Source organism: Sipha flava, unplaced genomic scaffold, assembly GCF_003268045.1.
Source record: "Sipha flava isolate LNK unplaced genomic scaffold, YSA_version1 240_pilon_pilon, whole genome shotgun sequence".
NCBI classification, from domain to species: domain Eukaryota; kingdom Metazoa; phylum Arthropoda; class Insecta; order Hemiptera; family Aphididae; genus Sipha; species Sipha flava.
Genome location: NW_020272885.1, coordinates 103461 through 124156, shown reverse-complemented (window position 1 = coordinate 124156; position 20696 = coordinate 103461). Strand labels below are relative to the sequence as shown.

The 20696-nt window shown below is 25.0% G+C and overlaps 1 protein-coding gene across 1 annotated transcript; it reads left to right on the top strand.

The window, feature by feature from the left end:
- The first annotated feature begins 157 nt into the window (after positions 1 to 157).
- LOC112684074 (DNA polymerase alpha catalytic subunit) lies at positions 158 to 19975 on the top strand. Its single transcript, XM_025555378.1, has 27 exons — positions 158 to 191; positions 277 to 477; positions 540 to 736; positions 1959 to 2101; positions 4214 to 4379; positions 4454 to 4546; positions 4616 to 4719; positions 7673 to 7754; positions 7949 to 8113; positions 8181 to 8348; positions 8425 to 8601; positions 8662 to 8863; positions 10586 to 10857; positions 10917 to 11033; positions 13796 to 13860; positions 13937 to 14183; positions 14250 to 14465; positions 14537 to 14692; positions 17161 to 17409; positions 17476 to 17681; positions 17773 to 18034; positions 18101 to 18275; positions 18400 to 18511; positions 18587 to 18650; positions 18714 to 18848; positions 18913 to 19020; positions 19729 to 19975. Exons 1-27 carry the CDS (start codon positions 176 to 178, stop codon positions 19936 to 19938), a joined length of 4308 nt encoding a protein of 1435 aa, XP_025411163.1. The 5' UTR covers positions 158 to 175; the 3' UTR covers positions 19939 to 19975.
- Positions 19976 to 20696: the final 721 nt, after the last annotated feature.

Sequence of the window (20696 nt, the reverse complement as noted above, 5' to 3'; positions counted from 1 at the left end):
CATTATTGGCGGGAAATCCTTTATGCTTCTAGGTTATATTATGTATTTGTTAGATGTTTTACTTATTTCTTTACATATTTTGTTGCTAGATTATTTTGTACAAATATTAAAATAAGTGTAATTAAAATTTTTATTAATTTAATTTAATTTTCCTAACCTTACCATTCCTAATAAAATGAATGATAATCCTGGTAAGTTTAAATAAATTATTATTATTTATTATGATTGCTATTTAATATAAACAAATATAAATATTAATATTAACATAATTTATAGAGTCATCTAGACCAAAACGTCAAAAGGCTGGGAAAACCAGTCGGTTTGAAGCATTAGCGAAATTAAAAAAGATTAAAACTGATGGAACTAAACATAAATATGAAGTAGAACCTATGCAAAATGTTTACGAAGAAGTTTCAGAACAAGAATATACAGATAGAGTAGTAAAGCGACAACAGGACAATTGGATAGTTGATGATTGTAAATTATATATGTACTTAAATATTTATATTTATGCTAAATAATGTGTATGTTTATTTAAGATCAAATTGATGGCTATGTTGAAGATGGAAGGGAAATTTTTGATGATGATTTGGATGAAGAATCTATTGTTAAAGAAGAAAAGAAAGGAAGAGGTAAAAAGAGAAGTAGGGCTGATAAAAGTTTTGATGAAGATATCCCTTCAAATAGAGATATTCAAAAAATGTTTGCGAATATGCCAGTAAAAAAAAAGAAAGAGGTATTAATATTAATGTTTTGGTATTGTTATGTAGAACATTTTATTCTTAGTTTGAAACAATGCAATTAATATAACTAAGTGTAGTTCAAAGTACATATTTAAAATGTATAAAGAAATTATGATGAAATTTAATCTTATAAAAATATTCTAGAATTATGTTAATCATCTAGTTGAACATTGTCTCAGAATGCAGTAAATGCATGGACAAATTTGCCACTGAAATCCATCTTCTATAATGTCAAAAATGTTTGTGTTATTGTAATTCAGACTTTTTGATGTATCTAAATAATAGATTTAAAATAAGGCTAGGTTCACATGGACGCACGTTAGCATGCCATAGAACGCACATATAACCATTCAGATGGCTGCGTGTCACGCGTGTTGTACGGGAATGTTCTAGTCAAAAACTTTACTACTTAGTATAGTTCAAATTGTCATGAAGAATGAATGTGATAGATGCTGTATCTTTATTGCCCGTCCACCGAAGGATGAGAAGATGCAGACAAATGACGGAAAGGAAATATTAGGTTCATCCTATTTTGAAAACAAGGCTTTCTTTAAGTCTTAGATTATTCTTACATTATATCCTAAACTAATAGAGCACCATGATAAATTTTTCAATTACTTTAAAATGTCCATTAAATCATTTGATGACCTATTGGAGATAATTAAAGATTCCTTAGAAGCTGATTACAATGTCCCAGATGGCAGGCCTTTTTTTTATTTCATTAATTAACATATCTATTTCAATTTCCATATTTAAAATAAGACTTGTTTTCAAAAACTATTGATGAAAATTCGATCGTTCGCATCGAAACGCGTGTGTCAACTGAACGGTCCGATAATGATATATGGAATTTCAATCCGCGGAGGCACGCGTGTATTCGAGCGGGAATAGATTCTTATGTCGTTATCGCGATCGACGCGTGTGTACGCGCTCCATGTGAACCTAGCCTAAGTAATTTGTTTTATAAATTTTCTGAAGTTTTTCATTGTGCTACCTAACCCATTTTGGATATTTAATTTTATATTATTCAATAATGATAATGAAATATCCATTGGTATGGAATTTAAAATTTTTCTTCATTGAGAGGATCAAATTTATTTATTTTCTTTTAATAGTACATTTTTAAGTGTTCATTTTAATGAGTTTTTGATGTACAAAGTTATTTATAAATAAAACATTAAAAAAATATTAATTAAATGTTTGGTAATTTGTTAGGTTCCAGTTAATTTGGATGAAGATGATATTCTTGATGATCTTATTCATGAATTGGATAATTCTTCTAAACCAGAAATATTGAAAACTCCTCAATTAATTCCTAGTAGAGTGACAGAAAAAATTAAAAAGGAAAACCAAACTAGGTAAATATATACATAGTAAGATCAAAAAGTTCCTGGAATTTATTTATAGAAATAAAAACTATTTTACTTATCATAAATATGATTTTTGGATTTAAAAGTACACATAATTTAATATCTGTAGTTATAATTATTAAAACTTCATTAATTTCACATTAACTGTTATCCGTAGGCGAACATTGGGGGGAGCTTAGCCCTAAATATTTGAATAGCCCCTCCAATATCAAACTTTGTTGGAAATATTATTTATTGTTTTTATAATTATCTGTTCGTTTTTTTGAAAATCATAAAATAAGAAATAATAAAATACTACAATAGCATTAACAATACCAATTAGTTCGGCTGCTTGCGTAAGAGGAGCAATGAAAAAAATAAAAATTTGGCTAAGGACATCGTTTGTTCAAGATAGGTTCAGCGACTTTTATTACTATATATTGAAAAAGACATATCGAAAAATTTATAAAACGATGATATTTTGAATATCTATGCTGATATGAATAGATATTTGTTATTAAAATAAAATACTAATTATTTTTAAATATACGTTATTTAGTGTTTTTTTAATACAATCTAAACATATCTATATTTTTAATAGTATTAAGTTTTACTTGTACATGGGAAGAGGGTTTGGGAATGAAGATTCTGCGGTTTATTTTACTTTGAATTATTATAGCCCTCCCCCCCCAAAAAAAAAAAAAATTCAACCAAATGTCCGCCTAAGCCGTTATCAAGCCTACGAAAGACAGTTTATGCATTTTGTTAAACTGACTTACGTAACTTGAACAACGGGCTAACATAAAATTTTATTTTCAACTTGAAAAAATTGCTGCAAAAGGTTTATTTACTAAGGATTTTTTCCAAATAGACAGTTAATTCTAGTTTTTATATTGAAATTTGAAAACGTTAAAAAAGTTTGATACAACATTGAAAGAAGCTGGAGAAATGGAAAGTGAGTGGTTTTTGCACCACAAAAATGCACCGTGTCAGACATCTTTTGCAGTTCATCAATTTTTAGCTGATAAAAAAATTCTTACAATTCCCCAATCCCCATATACACTAGATATTGGACCATGTAACTTCTGGCTATTTCCTAACCTAAAACTTGGACCAAAGGTGAAATTATTGTGACAATTGAAGTCATTAAAACTAATGTGGCGGCTAACTCAGGGTCATACCAACAGAAGGATATCAAAGATGTTTTGAGCAGTTGCAAAATTTGTTAGAATAATTGTATTTGTTCCTAGTGCTGTAAAGTATTTGAGTAAAAGTATTCAAATACTTTTTTAAGTATTGAATAAATTTTAAAAAACTTTCAAGATAAAGTATTTTCAAATTATATTTTAAATACTATTATATACTTATTTGTTTTGAATTCTTGGTTTTTTTTTTAATATTTTATTTTTATTCAAAATATTTGGTTGCAAAAATATTATTGCCAACTAAAATAATAATTGAATAATAGTTTTATTGAATATTCTGTATTTCTATGTTAATTATTCAGAGTGGATAGAGTAACCATGACCAAAAAAGCTCTATGGCTGATGAAAATTTTGAAAACATTATGTTTTTAAAATATTATAAACATTTATTTAATAAATAAATAAAATAAAAATTATTATAAACCTACTATGTGTCTATATTAGATTAATTAGAAACCTACTTTCAAAAACAAAAGTATTCTTAATACTTTTTTAAAGTAGTATTTGAAATACTATACAGTTAAAGTATTTGAGTATTATCTTATATACTTGAAAAAAAATGTATTTGAATATTTACTTTTTAAAAGTATTCTTTACATCACTGTCTATTCCCAAGGACAATATTTTGAAGAAGATTAAGTTAATTTAAGTTTAAATTGTATGCATAAAAAAATAAAATAAAATTCTAGGAAATTTTTGATCCTATTACATATGTATAGGTATGTATGTATGTATTTTGTTATAATTTGTATTATAATTTTTAAATGAACTTCAAAGATGTTTTACAATCATCTTTGAAAGTGAATTTAAGTATTTAATGTTTGTTTTTAATTGTAATAACATATATTAGTCTGAAAGTTCTTTCATAACAACCAAAATGTTATAAATGGTTTTTTTTTAAATTATTATTTTATAGAGGTTATTTAGAATCATTTTCTACGCTATTAAAATCTCCTCGATCATCTCTAAAAAATGTATCAGATAATAAAAATGAAAACAACGTACTTAAATGTAACAGTACCATTGATTTTGATAAAAACCATGATGAAATTATAGAAACATCTGAAGAAATAATGAACAAAGTATAGTATTATATCAAAATAATTAAAATGAATTTAAATATATTACTATAAAATCAATTGATCCAAACTTTTAGCCCAAAACAGTCATACAGAAAGCTATAGAACAAGAATTATTTGATGAAAATATGGATGATATTGAAGATTTTGATTTTGAAGAAGCAATTAAAGTAAACTTAATTTAATTGAAAATTTAATAAATACAGAATCATTTAAATCATTTTGTGTTTTCTTTTAAGGCTGAAAAAAGTTTTGTGGAACAATCTGAATTAAGTATTAAAAAAGAATCAATTAAATCTGAAATTAAAATTGATTTTGAAGATACCAAATGGCCAATTGAAAGGTAATACTGATTTATTAATTTTAAGACTTAAAAGCTACCAATAAATGTTGATTATAAATTTTTATGGTTATTATATTTTATTATTAGACATTGTTTTCAACAACAACTAAATGAGAATAATGCAAACAAAAAATATATAAATCATTAATCACTTCTTGAAAGTGTATATTTTGTTTATTATTAGTTATTATTAGGGCCCTGAATTATATATTTTAAAAATGTATGAAATATGCAAGCATTGCACTGATTATTATTAAAATATGCAAACAAATATGCATGTTAATTAAATTAATTTAGTTTAATATTAAATATAATTCGTCAAATAATGAATTATTATTTTGTAATTAGTATGTTGTATTGAATTATATGTTAAATTTGAAATATTTTGAATGTTCACTCATTTGAATAAAAATTCATAAATGAAAATTAATTTAAACAAATTTAGTACATTTTTATAGTATTTAAAAGTTATCTGGAGAGTTAAAATTGATTACTTAAGAGTTGGATGAATTTTCGAATAAAAGCACTTGACACTGTTGACATTAATCCCATATACTTTAAAGAGAATCCCCTTCAGATAAAAATTTTTTTTTCAAATTCATAAAATATTTACAAACATAGGATTGTACTTTTGAAATACAAATACACACTATCAAGAAACATGACTTGAATATACAGTGCGCGACAAAAAGATAAAGGCACAATATTTAACCAAATATAATTGTATACATTATGATGTGAAACTAGTTATTATTAAAACAAAGGTAATTAATATATTCCATGTACTGATAAATTTCGGGAAAAACCAAAATGATAGTAATTTAATCTTATTTTTTTAATTATAAGCTAATAAAAAAATATTTATTGGTGAATTTATTAGACTTTGTTGCGAAAAAATTATAAAGGCAGTTAGTTTCGTTACGTATTTAGCAATTGTATTATATGATCCAATTATCCTTATTTTAAACTTCTGTTATACTTAATACAATCTAACATTATAAACTGTATTAGTATAATTTGTATAGTATTGTAATTAATTATTAAATAATTTACCATGGGAAGAGCAAAACCATTATCAAATGAAGAACAAGGAAAAATTACAGCATTTAAGGAATGCGGTCTTTCAAATTGTGAAATATTGCATAGACTAAATAGGAGCTCCACTGTTATAGATAATTTTGTAAAACTTTGTCAAAATTACAATTCCAAGACGTCTACAGGTCGATTGCAAGTAAAAACTGATCGTAAAAAAAGAACAATTTTAAGAATTGCATAAAATTCTGCTTTATCTGTACGTGGTATTCTTAATTAATGTGGTGTGAAAACTGGTATTCGTAACGTACATAGACAATGAAATGCACGCATATACTCATTCGAAAAAAATTATTACGAAAACCACCATTAAACAAGCTTAATAAAAATGTGAGATTGAACTTTTCAAGAAACCAAATTAATTGGTCAAAATAATGGTGACCAGTAATTTTTTCAGATGAAAAATCTAATTTGGATGGACCTGATGGATTTTTGTATTACTATCACGATTTAAGAAAAGATGAACGTATTATGTCAAGATGGCAAATGGAAGGAGGATCTGTAATGATTTGGTGTGCAATTGGTTATAAAGGATGAAGTGATGTTGTTTTTTTAGATGGTAGAATAAATGCTATGAAGCATAAAGATCTTAATACCCAAAAGTCATGTTTTAGGAAAATAGCAGGAAGAAATTTTATATTTCAACAGGATAATGCGCCAATCCATATGGCTCGAATCATAAAATTATAATTTTGAAACAAATTCTATACCAATATTAGATTGACCTGCACGATCTCCAGATCTAAATATCATTGAAAATGTTTGGAGATTACTTACCAAAGAAGTTTATAAAGAAGCCAAACAATATATTCTTTAGTCTGTGAGTTGAAAAAATCGATTTTAGAAGCTTGGGCACTAATTTCCCATGATGTTATAAAAAAGCTGTATGACACAATTCCAAATAGAATTTTTGACACTATTCATGTTAATGGAGGTTTCATACATATATAATATTAATAAATATAATAAATGTTGTTATATATATTAGTTTGTTAATATATATATTTGCCTTTATAATTTTGTCGCGAACATTTCCTATTAAAATTTTTTTATTAATATTATTATAGTTACACAGAACTTTAAAATGTATAATAAAATTAAAATAATATATGAGAAAGTACTGGTTAAATCACTTAATTATAATTACCATAACAATAACATCATTTGTACACACTTTTGTGGTATATAATATATTATAACTAAATATATTCGGGTGCTTTTATCTTTTTGTCACACACTTTAGTTCATGAAAACTTATTGAATATACAGATTTCATTAACTAGTTCCAACTGAATTATCTTCATCCAAAAGTGATTAGATAATATAAGAAAATTAATTCCTTATAAACCATAGATATATGTGGGTAAAACCAGTAAATAATAGTAAAATAAATGGTTATGAAACATTTAAATATTTGGCTATAATGCAATGATAAATCGTAAATTACAGAAATATGCAATACACATCAAAAATGAAGAAATATACAAATCTAATTTATATATAATATTCAATAAATATTTATATTTTTAATCTATCAACTATAATTCAAACTTGTAACTTATTTTGTTACATTCTGGACTGTTGAAATCATACAAATGCATAAAAATGCAGGCCCTAGTTATCATCTATATTTTAAATATTATATGTATAATAATTCTAAAAATAATTCTTGAATTTTTTATAGTATTTAATAAAATGTGCCAATATTCAGAGCTATAGTTTGGCACTGCAGAGGGTATTAACCATGAATGAAATATAATTATATCTAAAAATTTTACTAATAAAATATTTTTATATTCTATATTATATGATATAACTAGATTGTAATTATTACTTTGTTTTTTAATTTTTAATATTTTAGTATTCAAGAAGAAGAACAAGTTTCTTTACCACATGATATTTCTTCAAAATTGCCTTTGACAACTGATAAAAATGGAAATCAAGTTAGTTATTTACTTTTATTAATATAATTCATATATATTATAGTTAAAATTATTATGATTAAGTACTTTATTGCTTATTTTTAATATTTCAGTAATATTAATATTTATATTATATTATATTTTCAATTAATTATTAAGATATTTTAAATATTAATAGTAATACTTGGATAACAATATAACTTTTTTTAATTTAGGTTTTTCGATTTTTTTATTTGGATGCATTTGAAGATGTATTTAAACAACCTGGAATAGTATTTCTTTTTGGTAAAGTAAAACCTGTTAATGTTAATGCATATGTAAGCTGTTGTGTTATTGTTAAAAATATTGAAAGAAGAATGTTTTTACTTCCTAGAAATTCAGTAAGACTCATTAATTATACTATTTATATTTATATTAAATTATTTAGTAAATCATATAATATTATAGACATCTAAAAATGAAGAAGTGAAAATGGTTGATGTATATAATGAATTTAATAACCTTAGTGACCAGTATCAAGTACGCAATTTTAAATCTCGTAAAATTACAAAAAAATATGCTTTTGATCTACCAGATGTTGCTGATGAAAGTGAATACTTGGAAATTAGATATTCTGTTAGTGTTTTTTTACTTTATAATACTAATAATCTTAATTATATGATTGTATAAAAAACCTTCATTCATTTTTAAGGCCTCTTATCCTCCTTTGCCAATAGATTTAAGTGGCAACACATTTAGTAGAGTATTTGGTACTAATACTTCATTCTTAGAACTTTTACTTTTGGATCAAAAAATTAAAGGACCATGTTGGTTAGATATAAAATCTCCACAGCTATCTAGTAATCCTATGAGTTGGTGTAAACTTGAGGTAAAAATATTTTTTTTTTTTAATCTATTAATATTTAATGTTAACAATTATGTTCCGTAGATATTATGTTTAGATATGAAAAATGTACAACTAGCACCCATTGCTTCACCTCCACCAATAGTTATTATGACTCTAAATCCAAGAATTACGTATAACAAAAAAACAAGACAAAATGAAATCTTAATTATAAGTTGTTTAGTGCATACACATTTTCCAATGGATCAAGCTCCATCAACTCATCTTCATAATCAATTTTTTTGTGGTAATTATAGTATTATATATTATTTATATTTATTTAAAGAATTTTTTTAATAATATGGATTATTTAAGACATGTGGTAGGATCAAAAAGTTCCTGGAATTAATTTTTTTTTATACATTAAATTTAAAATTAAATTAACTTAATCTCCTTTTAAAATATCATCTTATTGTACAGACACACTTACTCCAACAAATGTTTAACTGCTGGAAACATCTCATGATATCCCTCTATTGATTTGGCCCTTATATTAGCTATTGAATTCATTTTAATATCTTCAATTGTTGCAAAATATTGATCTCTGAGCCTTAGTTTAAATGTCCGATATACCCAGTAGTCAGTATTGAGAAACTAAAGGAACAGACAGACAAAATTGTGTACATAGAAGCTATGAATAAGCTAAGTGAAAGAACAGAAAAGTCACAAGTAGACCTATTATGGGAAAGTATAGAAAATTCTATCAAAAAGGCAGCTAGTGAAACACTAGTGTACAAACGGAAAGATAATAATAAAAAAAAAAAAATGGTTCAATGAAAGATTGCAAGCTAGCAACAACAAAAAGAGAATTGGCAGACATTTCACCTCTGCCGTTTTGATGTGGCACAATTTAAACTAATCAAGACAACTAATTAAGATGACTAGAGCGTGAATTTCTATGCAATGCATATTTTTTTTCATTTAATATTTTTGGATTTTTGTTAATTATCTCCACGACTCATAATTTGAAACTAATGGTGACATTTTCTTTTTTGCATATTTTGGCAAAATTCAAAATTCATTGCATATTGAAGCGAAAATTTAAAAAAATATATAAAATAATATTTTTCAAGTAGAAAAATTAAAACTAAATTTACTAAATAATAATTTATATATATATTTATTTATAAGATAAATAATCGATTACGATGTAAACTTAATCGCTCTTGCTGTGTAAGTTGGTTATCTACATACCACTCGGCACTCTGTTACATCATTTGTCATTGTACATAAATCATGAATGTGCCGAAAATAAACGTGTGTCTACCTATAATCTTAATTGCTCTTACTGTATTAGTCAGTCATCGACATACCAGTATACCACTGAGTTTCGTCGTTTGTCACAGCTTCACAGAAGAAATACTTGAAATGCATATGATTATTCATTTTAATAATAAATAAAATTTTAAAAATAAATTAAGTTGTTCAGAAAATTTTCTAAATTTTTTTTTTTATTAACTATTTAAGTAATTAATTATTATAAGTTATTTAATTTGTAAATTTTAAATAAATAAAAAATTCTTGCATATTATATGCCATATTTCGATACTTTTTAGTGCATAAAAATCATCGCTCTAGTCATTATTGTATTATGAAATGTATAATTATAGCAATTTTGTTAAAACTTTTGTATTGTTGCTATTTAAAATCTTATAAATCTAAAAACTTAATTTCCAATAATTATAATTGATAGAAAAATAGCTTTATGTTTAATTGAAGTAACTCTATTTGAGTTGTGAAATTGGAATTTAAAATTTACTTTGTAATTGTATACATTAAATACTATATTATGTTAACCACTGTATAATATCTGACTTTTTTACTCTTAGAATTAAAATAATATAATTTAAAATATATGATTACTACTATAAAAAAAATTGTACACCTATATTTGAAATTATGTTTAATACTATTTCTATTTAATTTTTTCTATTACTAAATTTTATATATATATATATTTATATTTTAGCAATATCACGACCAAGTAATACACCATGGCCTCCTCGACATCAAGAAGAATTAAAAAAATGTGGAGATTCTTCAAAGATAATAAAAATGGATTCAGAACGTGCTTTATTAACATTTTTTCTTGCAAAATTGTCCAAAATTGATCCAGATTTGATAATCGGTCACGACATTTGTAGTTACATATTGACTACATTAGTAAACCGCTTAGAAGCCAATAAAATACAAAATTGGTCAAAAATTGGACGTCTTCGTAGGACTTTATTCCCTAAAAAAGTACTCTACTGTGAAATGAGCTTAGTATTAAGAAAATAATTGATAATATATACTTTTAGGGAAAATTTATGAGTGAAAAAAGTGTACTCAGTGGTAGATTGATTTGTGATACTCAAATTTCTGCAAAAGAATTGATAAAAGCAAGAAGTTATGATTTATATTCATTGTCAGAACAGGTAATATTAATACAAATTTTTAAAATGTGTATATATTGACTTATAATTTAATAAATTGTATTTGTTCTTCATTGGCTAAAAATATATATATTTACATACACTAATTCATATTCAAGAAAATGTATATTATTAACTATCTCTTGTTAGTTAAAAAGAGGCATGTCAAACTCAAAGTATCAAGTCCATACATAAAAATTAAACGAAAAAAAAATTTTAATATTTTTTAATATATATGTATACATATAAGACCATCAGTAAAACTTACTCAATCAAAGTTTAATAGAATATAAGACTTAATAACATATATCAAATATATTCTCAACATAGTCAACATAGTTGTAACATGACATTAATATTTTATAATTTTTTTACTATTAATTTTTTATTTTGTCGATTGATATTGGTAGCTGCTGGCCATAAAAAAATTAACCATGGGTCACATGCTATCCACGGGCCGCGTATTTGACATGCCTGGTGTAAAGCAACTAATTTTGCTACAGAAAATTGATTTTATGTGTGTATAGTAGTCAGCAGGGTTTCCGAACGAAACATAAAAAAATAGTTAAAAAACATTGTTGTTTATAAATCAATTATTATCAATTATTAAATCAATTTATTATGTTCTATGAACAATTACACGAAGAACGTAATAAGCTAACACGTTCTTCAAACTTTTAACACATAGAACAACATAAACTAAACCGTTCTTCGAACTTTGACAAAATGTTATGAATCAAAATTATCTATTGACTATTTTGAATTTAAATTTATTGAAAAATAATTAGTACTTTAATATCAAAATCTAAAACTTGAATTACATCTAGTCCTATTTTTACTAATAACTAAGATAAGGATTAAATATATACCTCAATAGCATAATTTGACTTTGAAAGAACTAAAAAAGATTCAGCCAAAATAAATCCAATAGCCAATAATTTATTTTTGACTGTATAAGATGATGTAATATTATGATAATATAAGTAATAATATAGTATTATATATATCCATATTCTTGAGAGCTTCCAAATATTTTGTTAATCTCAACATCTTCACCAATCTCCGTGATTTGTTTATAGTTGATATACTTTCTATTTCAAATACATCTAGAATCTATAGTTGTAAACTATGAGCAGCACATTATATACTCCTCAATATCTCCGATGTATTGACTGCTGCACCCAAATCGTTGAAGATTATAGGCAATGTCTCTTGATTATTTTCATTTTCTTGTTCATTTATTTTATTATTATTTTCATCAGAATATTCAGAAATATTGTGACTGTTTTCTTTGTCTATGTGAACTTGGTCATCTTCAAAATTGTGTTCATTTTCAGAACGTTCAAGAAATAGAAACGTTATTCAAGAACATATAACTATTATTATTACTATTATTATTCGAGAACATATGACTGTAAAATGTTCTTCTAATTAAATGTTCAAGAACTTATTATTTCAAAACTTTCTTCTAATTAAATTTAAAAGAACGTATTATTTCGATAAGTTCTTTTGATTAAATGTTCAAGAACGTAATATTTCAAAACATTCTTCTAATTAAATTTACAAGAACGAATAACTTAACGTTTATTAGGTCTGTCGTTCAAGAAGAAATTTTTTTACGTTTTTTTACGTTTATATTTATTTATTATACATATTAATAAAAATCTGTAGAGCAACATCATTTTTTTTTTTATTTTTTTTGGTAATCGGCTAAACACTTATACTTTTTTTAAAAGATGGGCAACTTAAAGTAATTAGTGGGCCAATTAATAGAACTTTAAAATTTGATGGGCCAGAGTAAAGAAAGCAAAAAACAAAAAAAGTTATTAAAATTGACAGCATTTATTTTATATAATTTAATATTGCAACTAAACTAATTCAATATTTATTAATATCTATAACTATAGCTATGTTAGCTATGCCATTATGAGTATACATTATATTTAGATATTTAGTAAATTAGCTACAATTTAATACCATAGGAAAATATAATATTGATGTTTTATAAAATAAAATACCGATAATGGCTAAAATATTATAAAGTAATTTGAAATTAAAATACGGGGCACCGATTGCCCATCCTTGCTTTACAGAACCCATATTCACACAGACTACATTTTATTTGATTTCAACATCTGTTTGCCCTTTGCAGAGGTTTATCTTGATAAAATTATGCGATCAAAATCTAGATAAGGTAGGTTAGGTAGTAATAAACTACGATAAAATTTTTATTGCTATAGTTATTTGTTAAGTTAAATTTTTGGAGTTTTTTGAATTATTGATTGAATATTGTATCAATAAATAAATTATTCAATGTAATCAGTAATTAAGGTTTACAGAATAATTTTTTTGTCTGTATAGTTCATTATTTTTATAATATCTTAAATAATATATTATGCTGTTCTATGATAGAACATGCCAATATGGCACAATTAATGCACATATATTTATTATATTTAGTAGTAATCATAGCACTCTATCTCTAACACAAGCTACATAAGCTTAAAAGAGGTAGGTTAATAATTTCTGTATCTAATTGTTAATTTTGATCTGTAATATAGGTTTTGTTTTTGATTTTAAATAAAAAAAAAAAAAATAAAAAAAAAATTTTAATTATATTGCTAGGTGCATATGAATACAAAATTTGTTGATTTTTCCAAGGTATAATATAATACCTAGTAGAATAACATTACATTGAAATTTAAATAATATACAAAATTATCTAAAAACTATTTTATTAACAATATGTACATATTTTTATATAGATTCTTAATATTAAAGAAAATGAACATTTAAATCTATCAGATGATGAAGTTAGTTATATGTATTGGTATGCTAATAATATTTTAAATAATATTTATATCACTTAAAATTAGGATATTAACTTTAATTATTTAAATTTGCAGTTCTGCTGAATCTTTAATACAGCTTATCAAATTTACAATCATGGATACTTCATGTGTAATGCGACTTATGTGTCAAATGAATGTATTACCATTAGCTCTTCAGATAACTAAAATAGCTGGAAATTTACTATCCCGAACATTAATTGGTGGCCGTGCTGAAAGAAATGAATATTTATTATTACATGCTTTTAACGAAAAAGGCTATATACTTCCTGATAAACAATATAAAAAAAGAACTAACAACATGGTGAATAATACATTTTTATATTAATAAATAATAAACATATTTCTCATATTCAATATATTTTACTAGGATGAAAATCAACTAATAGAAGATGATAGTATTAAGAAAAATGGTCGTAAGAAAGCTCAATATTTAGGAGGTCTGGTACTTGATCCAAAAATTGGATTTTATGACAAAATGATACTACTGATGGATTTTAATTCACTTTATCCCAGTATTATTCAAGAATATAATATATGCTTTACTACTGTAAGCTTTCGAACATTGCAAGCAGATTCTCAAGAGGTAAGAAAAATTTATTATTAACTATTTCATAATATAATGTTAAGTTCATTTTTTATATATTTGTTCTTTAGGGTGATGACGAAGTTGCAGAATTATTAAAATTAATACCAAATCAAATGGTTGCTCGTGGTATATTACCTGCTGAAATTAAATCATTGGTTGATTCACGTAGAGAAGTAAAAAAGTTAATGAATGATCCAAAAATTTCAAACATACTTAAAGAGCAAGCAAGTTTATTTTATTTAAAAAAATGTTATTCCATTTTGATTTTGAGCAGAGTGGCTTAATATTGATTTCCTTTTTTAATTAATTTTTTTGAGTTTATTTATATATTTAATATTTATAGGTATATATTTTTAGTCAATTATGTACCTAATTTTGCATTTAAGAATTTTTGAGATTGATTTTATATAAGTACAGTAGAGCCTCGATAGTCCGGACCCCCGATAATCCGGTGAACGCGGTAATCCGGACGGCAAAATTCCGTTTGTTCGTAAATAGATTTTACGAGAATTCCCGGAACCCAATTAATCTATGCATAAGATATTGTTATCGACAAATACAATTTCGTCATTTTTATTACCTACTGTTCCTAGTAAAGATTAATATGTACATATGTAGGTAATAAATCGATGCCCGATGGTCAGTTCGTTTACTTCTTTCTTGTCGAGTGGTTATTATTCTTGTTTGTACAATGGCTCCTCGTAAACACGTAACTTTAACTTTAGATCAAAAAATTGAAATAATTAAGCTAATGGAAAATGGCCAGAACTATGGTATGATTGCTGAGAAGTACGGAATAGGTAAATCGACTGTTGGTGAAATAAAAAAAAATAAAGAAAAAATTATGAAGTTTGTCAGCACAACTGAACGTGGTCCAGGCACACGTAAAACTTTAAAAGAACCGGAAAATCTTGTTCTCGAAAATGCTTTATTTATATGGTTTATGCAACAGCGGAGACGACATATTCCGATAAGTGGTGAAATAATTTGCGAAAAAGCACGTTTATTTCACCGTGAAATAACAAAGCAGGAAGATGGTTTCACTGCTAGTAGAGGTTGGCTAGACAATTTTAAACATCGTCATGGTATTAGGCACCTTAAAATAACGGGTGAGAAACTTTCATGTGACGAAGCATCAATCGAACCATTTCGAAATGAGTTGCAGCGAGTCATAAATGAAAACAATTTGGACCTAGAACAAATTTATAACGCTGATGAATTCGGTTTATTCTGGGGAATGTTACCAAAGCATACATTGACATCAAGTCATGAGAAAAACGCTCCTGGAATAAAAATTATTAAAGCTAGAATAACATTCATGCCTTGTGCTAATGCAAGTGGAACACATAAATTGCCTTTACTCGTCATTGGGACTGCACAAAAACCACGTGCGTTTAAATCAGTTAACCTTCCCGTATACTATCGTGGACAAAAAAATGCTTGGGCCACTCGTGTTTTATTTTTAGACTGGTTTCAAAAACAATTTGTTCCTGTAGTTCGTGAGCACCTTTTAAATGTAAATTTACCTCCAAAAGCTTTATTATTGTTGGATAATTGCCCTGGACATCCATCAGCAGAAGAATTACGTAGTGATGATGGCAACATTTTTGCAATGTTTTTACCCCCTAATACTACAGCGCTTATTCAACCGATGGATCAAAATGTAATTCAGAATATTAAATTAAACTATCGTAAGTCTCTCTTAGTCAATGTTCTTGCTGATCCGGTGCATGGTGAAAACCTTATTGATGCTCTAAAGGCCATAAATTTAAAAGACGCAGTTTTTAGTCTTGCAAATTGTTGGAAATTGGTCCCGCCAATGCTCATAAAGAAATCGTGGAAACACTTGCTTCTTTTCCAAACAGAAAATAAAATCGACGAAGTTGTTGAAATTAATGACATTCAACTTTCTACATTCATAAACCAGATACAGAAAACATGTACGAATAAAATGTCTGATTCTCAAGCACAGGAATGGGCTTGCCGTGGCGCAGACGAAGATTTAGCGAATCATGAAATCTTAACTGATGATCAAATTCTACAAATTGCAGCAAAAGAGGATGATATTGACGACGAGGATGAAAGTGGCTCAATTAGTACAAGTAAAGTTTCTCCTTCAGAAGCTGTGAATGCACTGAATACTGTATTGCAATGGGCGGAAGATGAGAACATGGATAGCACTGATATTTTGTTGGTACGTCGATTAAGAGAACTCGCTTTTGAAATGAAAATTAAAAGTACTATTCAGAAAAAAATTATCGACTATTATACTTAAATTCTACTTATTATAAACATTTTTTTTTTTTTTTTGTAATTCATTAGTTTAGTTTTAATTTAAGTTGTTTATTATTCGTATAATTTAAAATGCAATAAATATAAAGATGGTGAAATTAAAAATAAAATCTTAGTCATTTGAGTAGGTAATCTTGAGAAACCTCCGGTAATCCGGAAAAATCGGTAATTCGGACGATGCTCGGTCTGAATTCGTCCGGACTATCGAGGCTCTACTGTATAAATATTTTTTCATCATTTAATGAGTTAGAGCTATAGTTATTATATAAGAGGAGATAGAAATCAGAGAATAAATATTTATTTATTTTTTGTCATTACTGTTAACAAAATAAAAATAAACTGTATTTTTTAGTTGTTTAATCATTTATTGATATACATTATATGTTTATCTTGATTTTAGTATAATTTGAGACAAACTGCATTAAAGCTGACGGCCAATAGTATGTATGGATGTTTGGGATTTACACATTCACGTTTTTATGCTAAACCACTAGCAGCATTAATCACTGCTAAAGGAAGAGAAATTTTGATTAGCACTAAAGCATTAGTTGAGAAATTGGCATTTGATGTTATTTATGGAGATACAGATTCATTAATGATCAACTCAAATTGTGTTGACTATGATCAAGTTATGAAAATTGGTTACAAAGTATAATATATATAGTATATTTTAATTATAATTTATATTTTTAATATATTTGTGTTTTTATATTAGATCAAATCAGAAGTTAATAAAATATATAAACAAGTTGAATTAGATATTGATGGTATTTTTAAGTACATGTTATTGTTAAAAAAAAAAAAGTATGCTGCTGTATCTATTTCAAAACTTCCTTCTGGTGAATTTATAACGAAAGAAGAAATCAAAGGATTGGATATAGTAAGAAGAGATTGGTCACAGTTATCACAAGAAGCTGGAAGGTAATATTTTTTTAATTTTTTTTTTTTTTAATTGAGTATTAAAAAATAAAAATAATTGAATAAGTAATTTATAAAATTGTTATTTTTGTAGGTTTGTCTTAAGACAAATATTATCTGATCAAGCTCCCGAAGAAAGAGTTTCAAATATTTGTGCTCAGTTAGAAAAACTAAAAATTGATTTGGATGAAAATAAAGTTCCATTAGTATTGTTAGCTATTAGTAAAACATTAACTAAAGCACCTCAAGATTATCCAGATTCTAAAGCATTACCCCATGTAGCCATTGCACAACGTCTCAATAAACAAAGTATCAAATTTAAACAAGGCGATACTATATCATATGTTGTTTGTGAAGTATGTTTCTTTTTTATGTAAAATATATTTAAATATAAAATGTAATGTGTTATGATTAATAAATAGGATGGAACAAATTTACCATCAACTCAAAGAGTGTATCACGTAGACGAGTTAAAAACCAATACTGCATTAAAAATTGATGTTAAATATTATTTATCTCAACAAATTCATCCAGTTATAGCAAGACTTTGTTCACCATTAGAAGATATTGATTCTAAAATGATCGCAGAACACTTAGGTTTAATTATAATTATTTTATTATTTTGTACGAATTTGTTAGGAGAGTATGTGATTTACTGAAAATTTAAAATAAATAAATAAATAAAAGTATTATATGATTACTAATTTTTATATTAAAATAGGTCTTGATCCTGCATTATATCAAAACCAAAGAACAAGATCAGTTTATGTAGATTCGCTTGAAGAAAAAGTTTTAGATTTGGATGATGCAACAAGATTTAATTGTTGTGATCAGTAAGTTTTTTATTAAAAAATTAATACTGTTAATTTATATTATATTAATTAATATTTTATATAACAAATATATAGATTTAAATTTACATGTCTTGGTTGTAAAAATGAAGTAGAAATATTTGCACCAGCAATTAAAAAGGTATTTATAATATATTTATTTTACTTAAAAATATTAATTTGATTTTTTCATAAAAAATTTTAGCCAAATGGTGAGTTAGAATTTTCCTTGGAGAATTGTTCTAATCCAGAATGTTATATTTCTCCTTATAAATATGTTGGAATGATTGAGAATAGTTTATGGAAATCCATAAGGAAACATACAATAAAATTCTATAAAGTAATTATTTTATATATATATATATATTTATACCTACATATAATCAAATAAATTATTTCTTTAGAGTGAATATGTATGTGACGATAGTACATGTGATAATAAAAGCAAATATATTCCACGCATGAGTGATGAAATTTGTTCACAATGTGAATCTGGAACATTAAGAAAAGAAGTAAGCATATATCTGATCTATTTAATTAGATACATTTTAAGAGTTTAAAATACAAATACCTGATTAAAATATTTTATATGGATTTGATAAAATGTTAGACAATATCTAAGCTTAGGTGATCTTATTCAATTATTAAACAAATTTAAAGTTGAAAAAATATAAATCCAAATATATTTATTTCAAACTGCTAATGCTGAATAATTTATCAAGTTATAAATATGACTAATTGTAACAAAAAATATAATTTATAATAATAATTTAAATAATAAAACTTAGGGTTTGAAATTAATGCAAATATTACCCTTAAATATTTATGTTTAATTAAAATAAATACTAGTCAAGTTATTGAACGCATTGGAATTTTACCATGTAAATTATGGAATTAAATATAATTCTTACAAAATATATAATATAGTATAATAAATACTAATATTTTAGTATGTAATTTAATTTTATATGGAAATTTGAATGTCGTGGGCCTCTTATAATTATTATGTGTTGCTTAATACTTTTTTTCTATGATACCATACAATTGATTTCAATAAATATAAGTTAATTTTTTATTATTATCAAATTGTTTAAGTATTTTATTAATATGTATGTTTAAACTTAAATAAAAACTACCAATTTAATTATAATGTCTGATTTCAATAAGTATTCTATTTATTTAATGTATCATAAACTAATTTAATGTTTTATGACTTTCAGTATTCAGCCGGTCAACTTCTATTTCAATTAAGATATTTTTTGTTTATATTTGACATTGATAAAGTGTTACATAGAAACAAGGACTTACAATTAAACACTGACCATCCGTTATATACTGCTTATAGTAGATTAAAATCTCGTGTTAAAGAAACACTTAAGCATCATGATTTCTACTATGTTAATTTAAAAGAAATATTTGGTCAAAATTAGTTATCACTAATTTTATATATTGCATTTTATTTATCTATTTCTGTTATAAAATAATTATAAATGTAATTTATAATTTTATTTACTATACCCAACCAAAAAAAAATGATATAATAATATGCATGGGTTTTAATTTTTTTTAATATAAGTTACTTTATATAAATACATAACTGTACATTAATAGTTTTAAGGTATAATATATAAGCTATGTAATGCATATTTTTATTTGAATAAAATATTTTAAATATACCAAAAACATAAATATTACTTTTATTTATATATATTTCATACTCTATTGTACATGGTATTTACAACATGTAAATAAACATTATTTAACACATGGTTGGACAAAGTATTTAACTTAAGAGTTTCACTTTTATATTTTTATGTATTAATTTAATATTCAAAAAGATAGGAAAATGCTTTATTCGTTAGCTTCCATAATAGTTATTACTATTTTCAGGTACCTATTGGCTATTTAATAATTGATTTTGCATATGTATAGCAAGTTATTTGAATAATGTAGCGTTATTTTAATAAAAATATTAACACAAATTTGTGTATGAGCATCAGCACATCAGCATGTTTTAAAATTACATAACTTCTCATTTAATTGAAACATTTTTCAAAAGGTTTGGTGTTTATCATAAATGAGTAATAAATATTTAAAAGAAACAAATTAAAATATATATATATATATATATATATATAATAATAATAATAATAATAATAATAGTTACAATTACCAATTCAAATTTTAC

Coding starts and splice junctions, on each gene's coding strand:
- LOC112684074 (XM_025555378.1), top strand. Junction 8,864..10,585: donor TCATAATCAATTTTTTTGTG/GTAATTATAGTA, acceptor TTTATATTTTAG/CAATATCACGACCAAGTAAT. Junction 18,512..18,586: donor AGATTTAATTGTTGTGATCA/GTAAGTTTTTTA, acceptor ACAAATATATAG/ATTTAAATTTACATGTCTTG.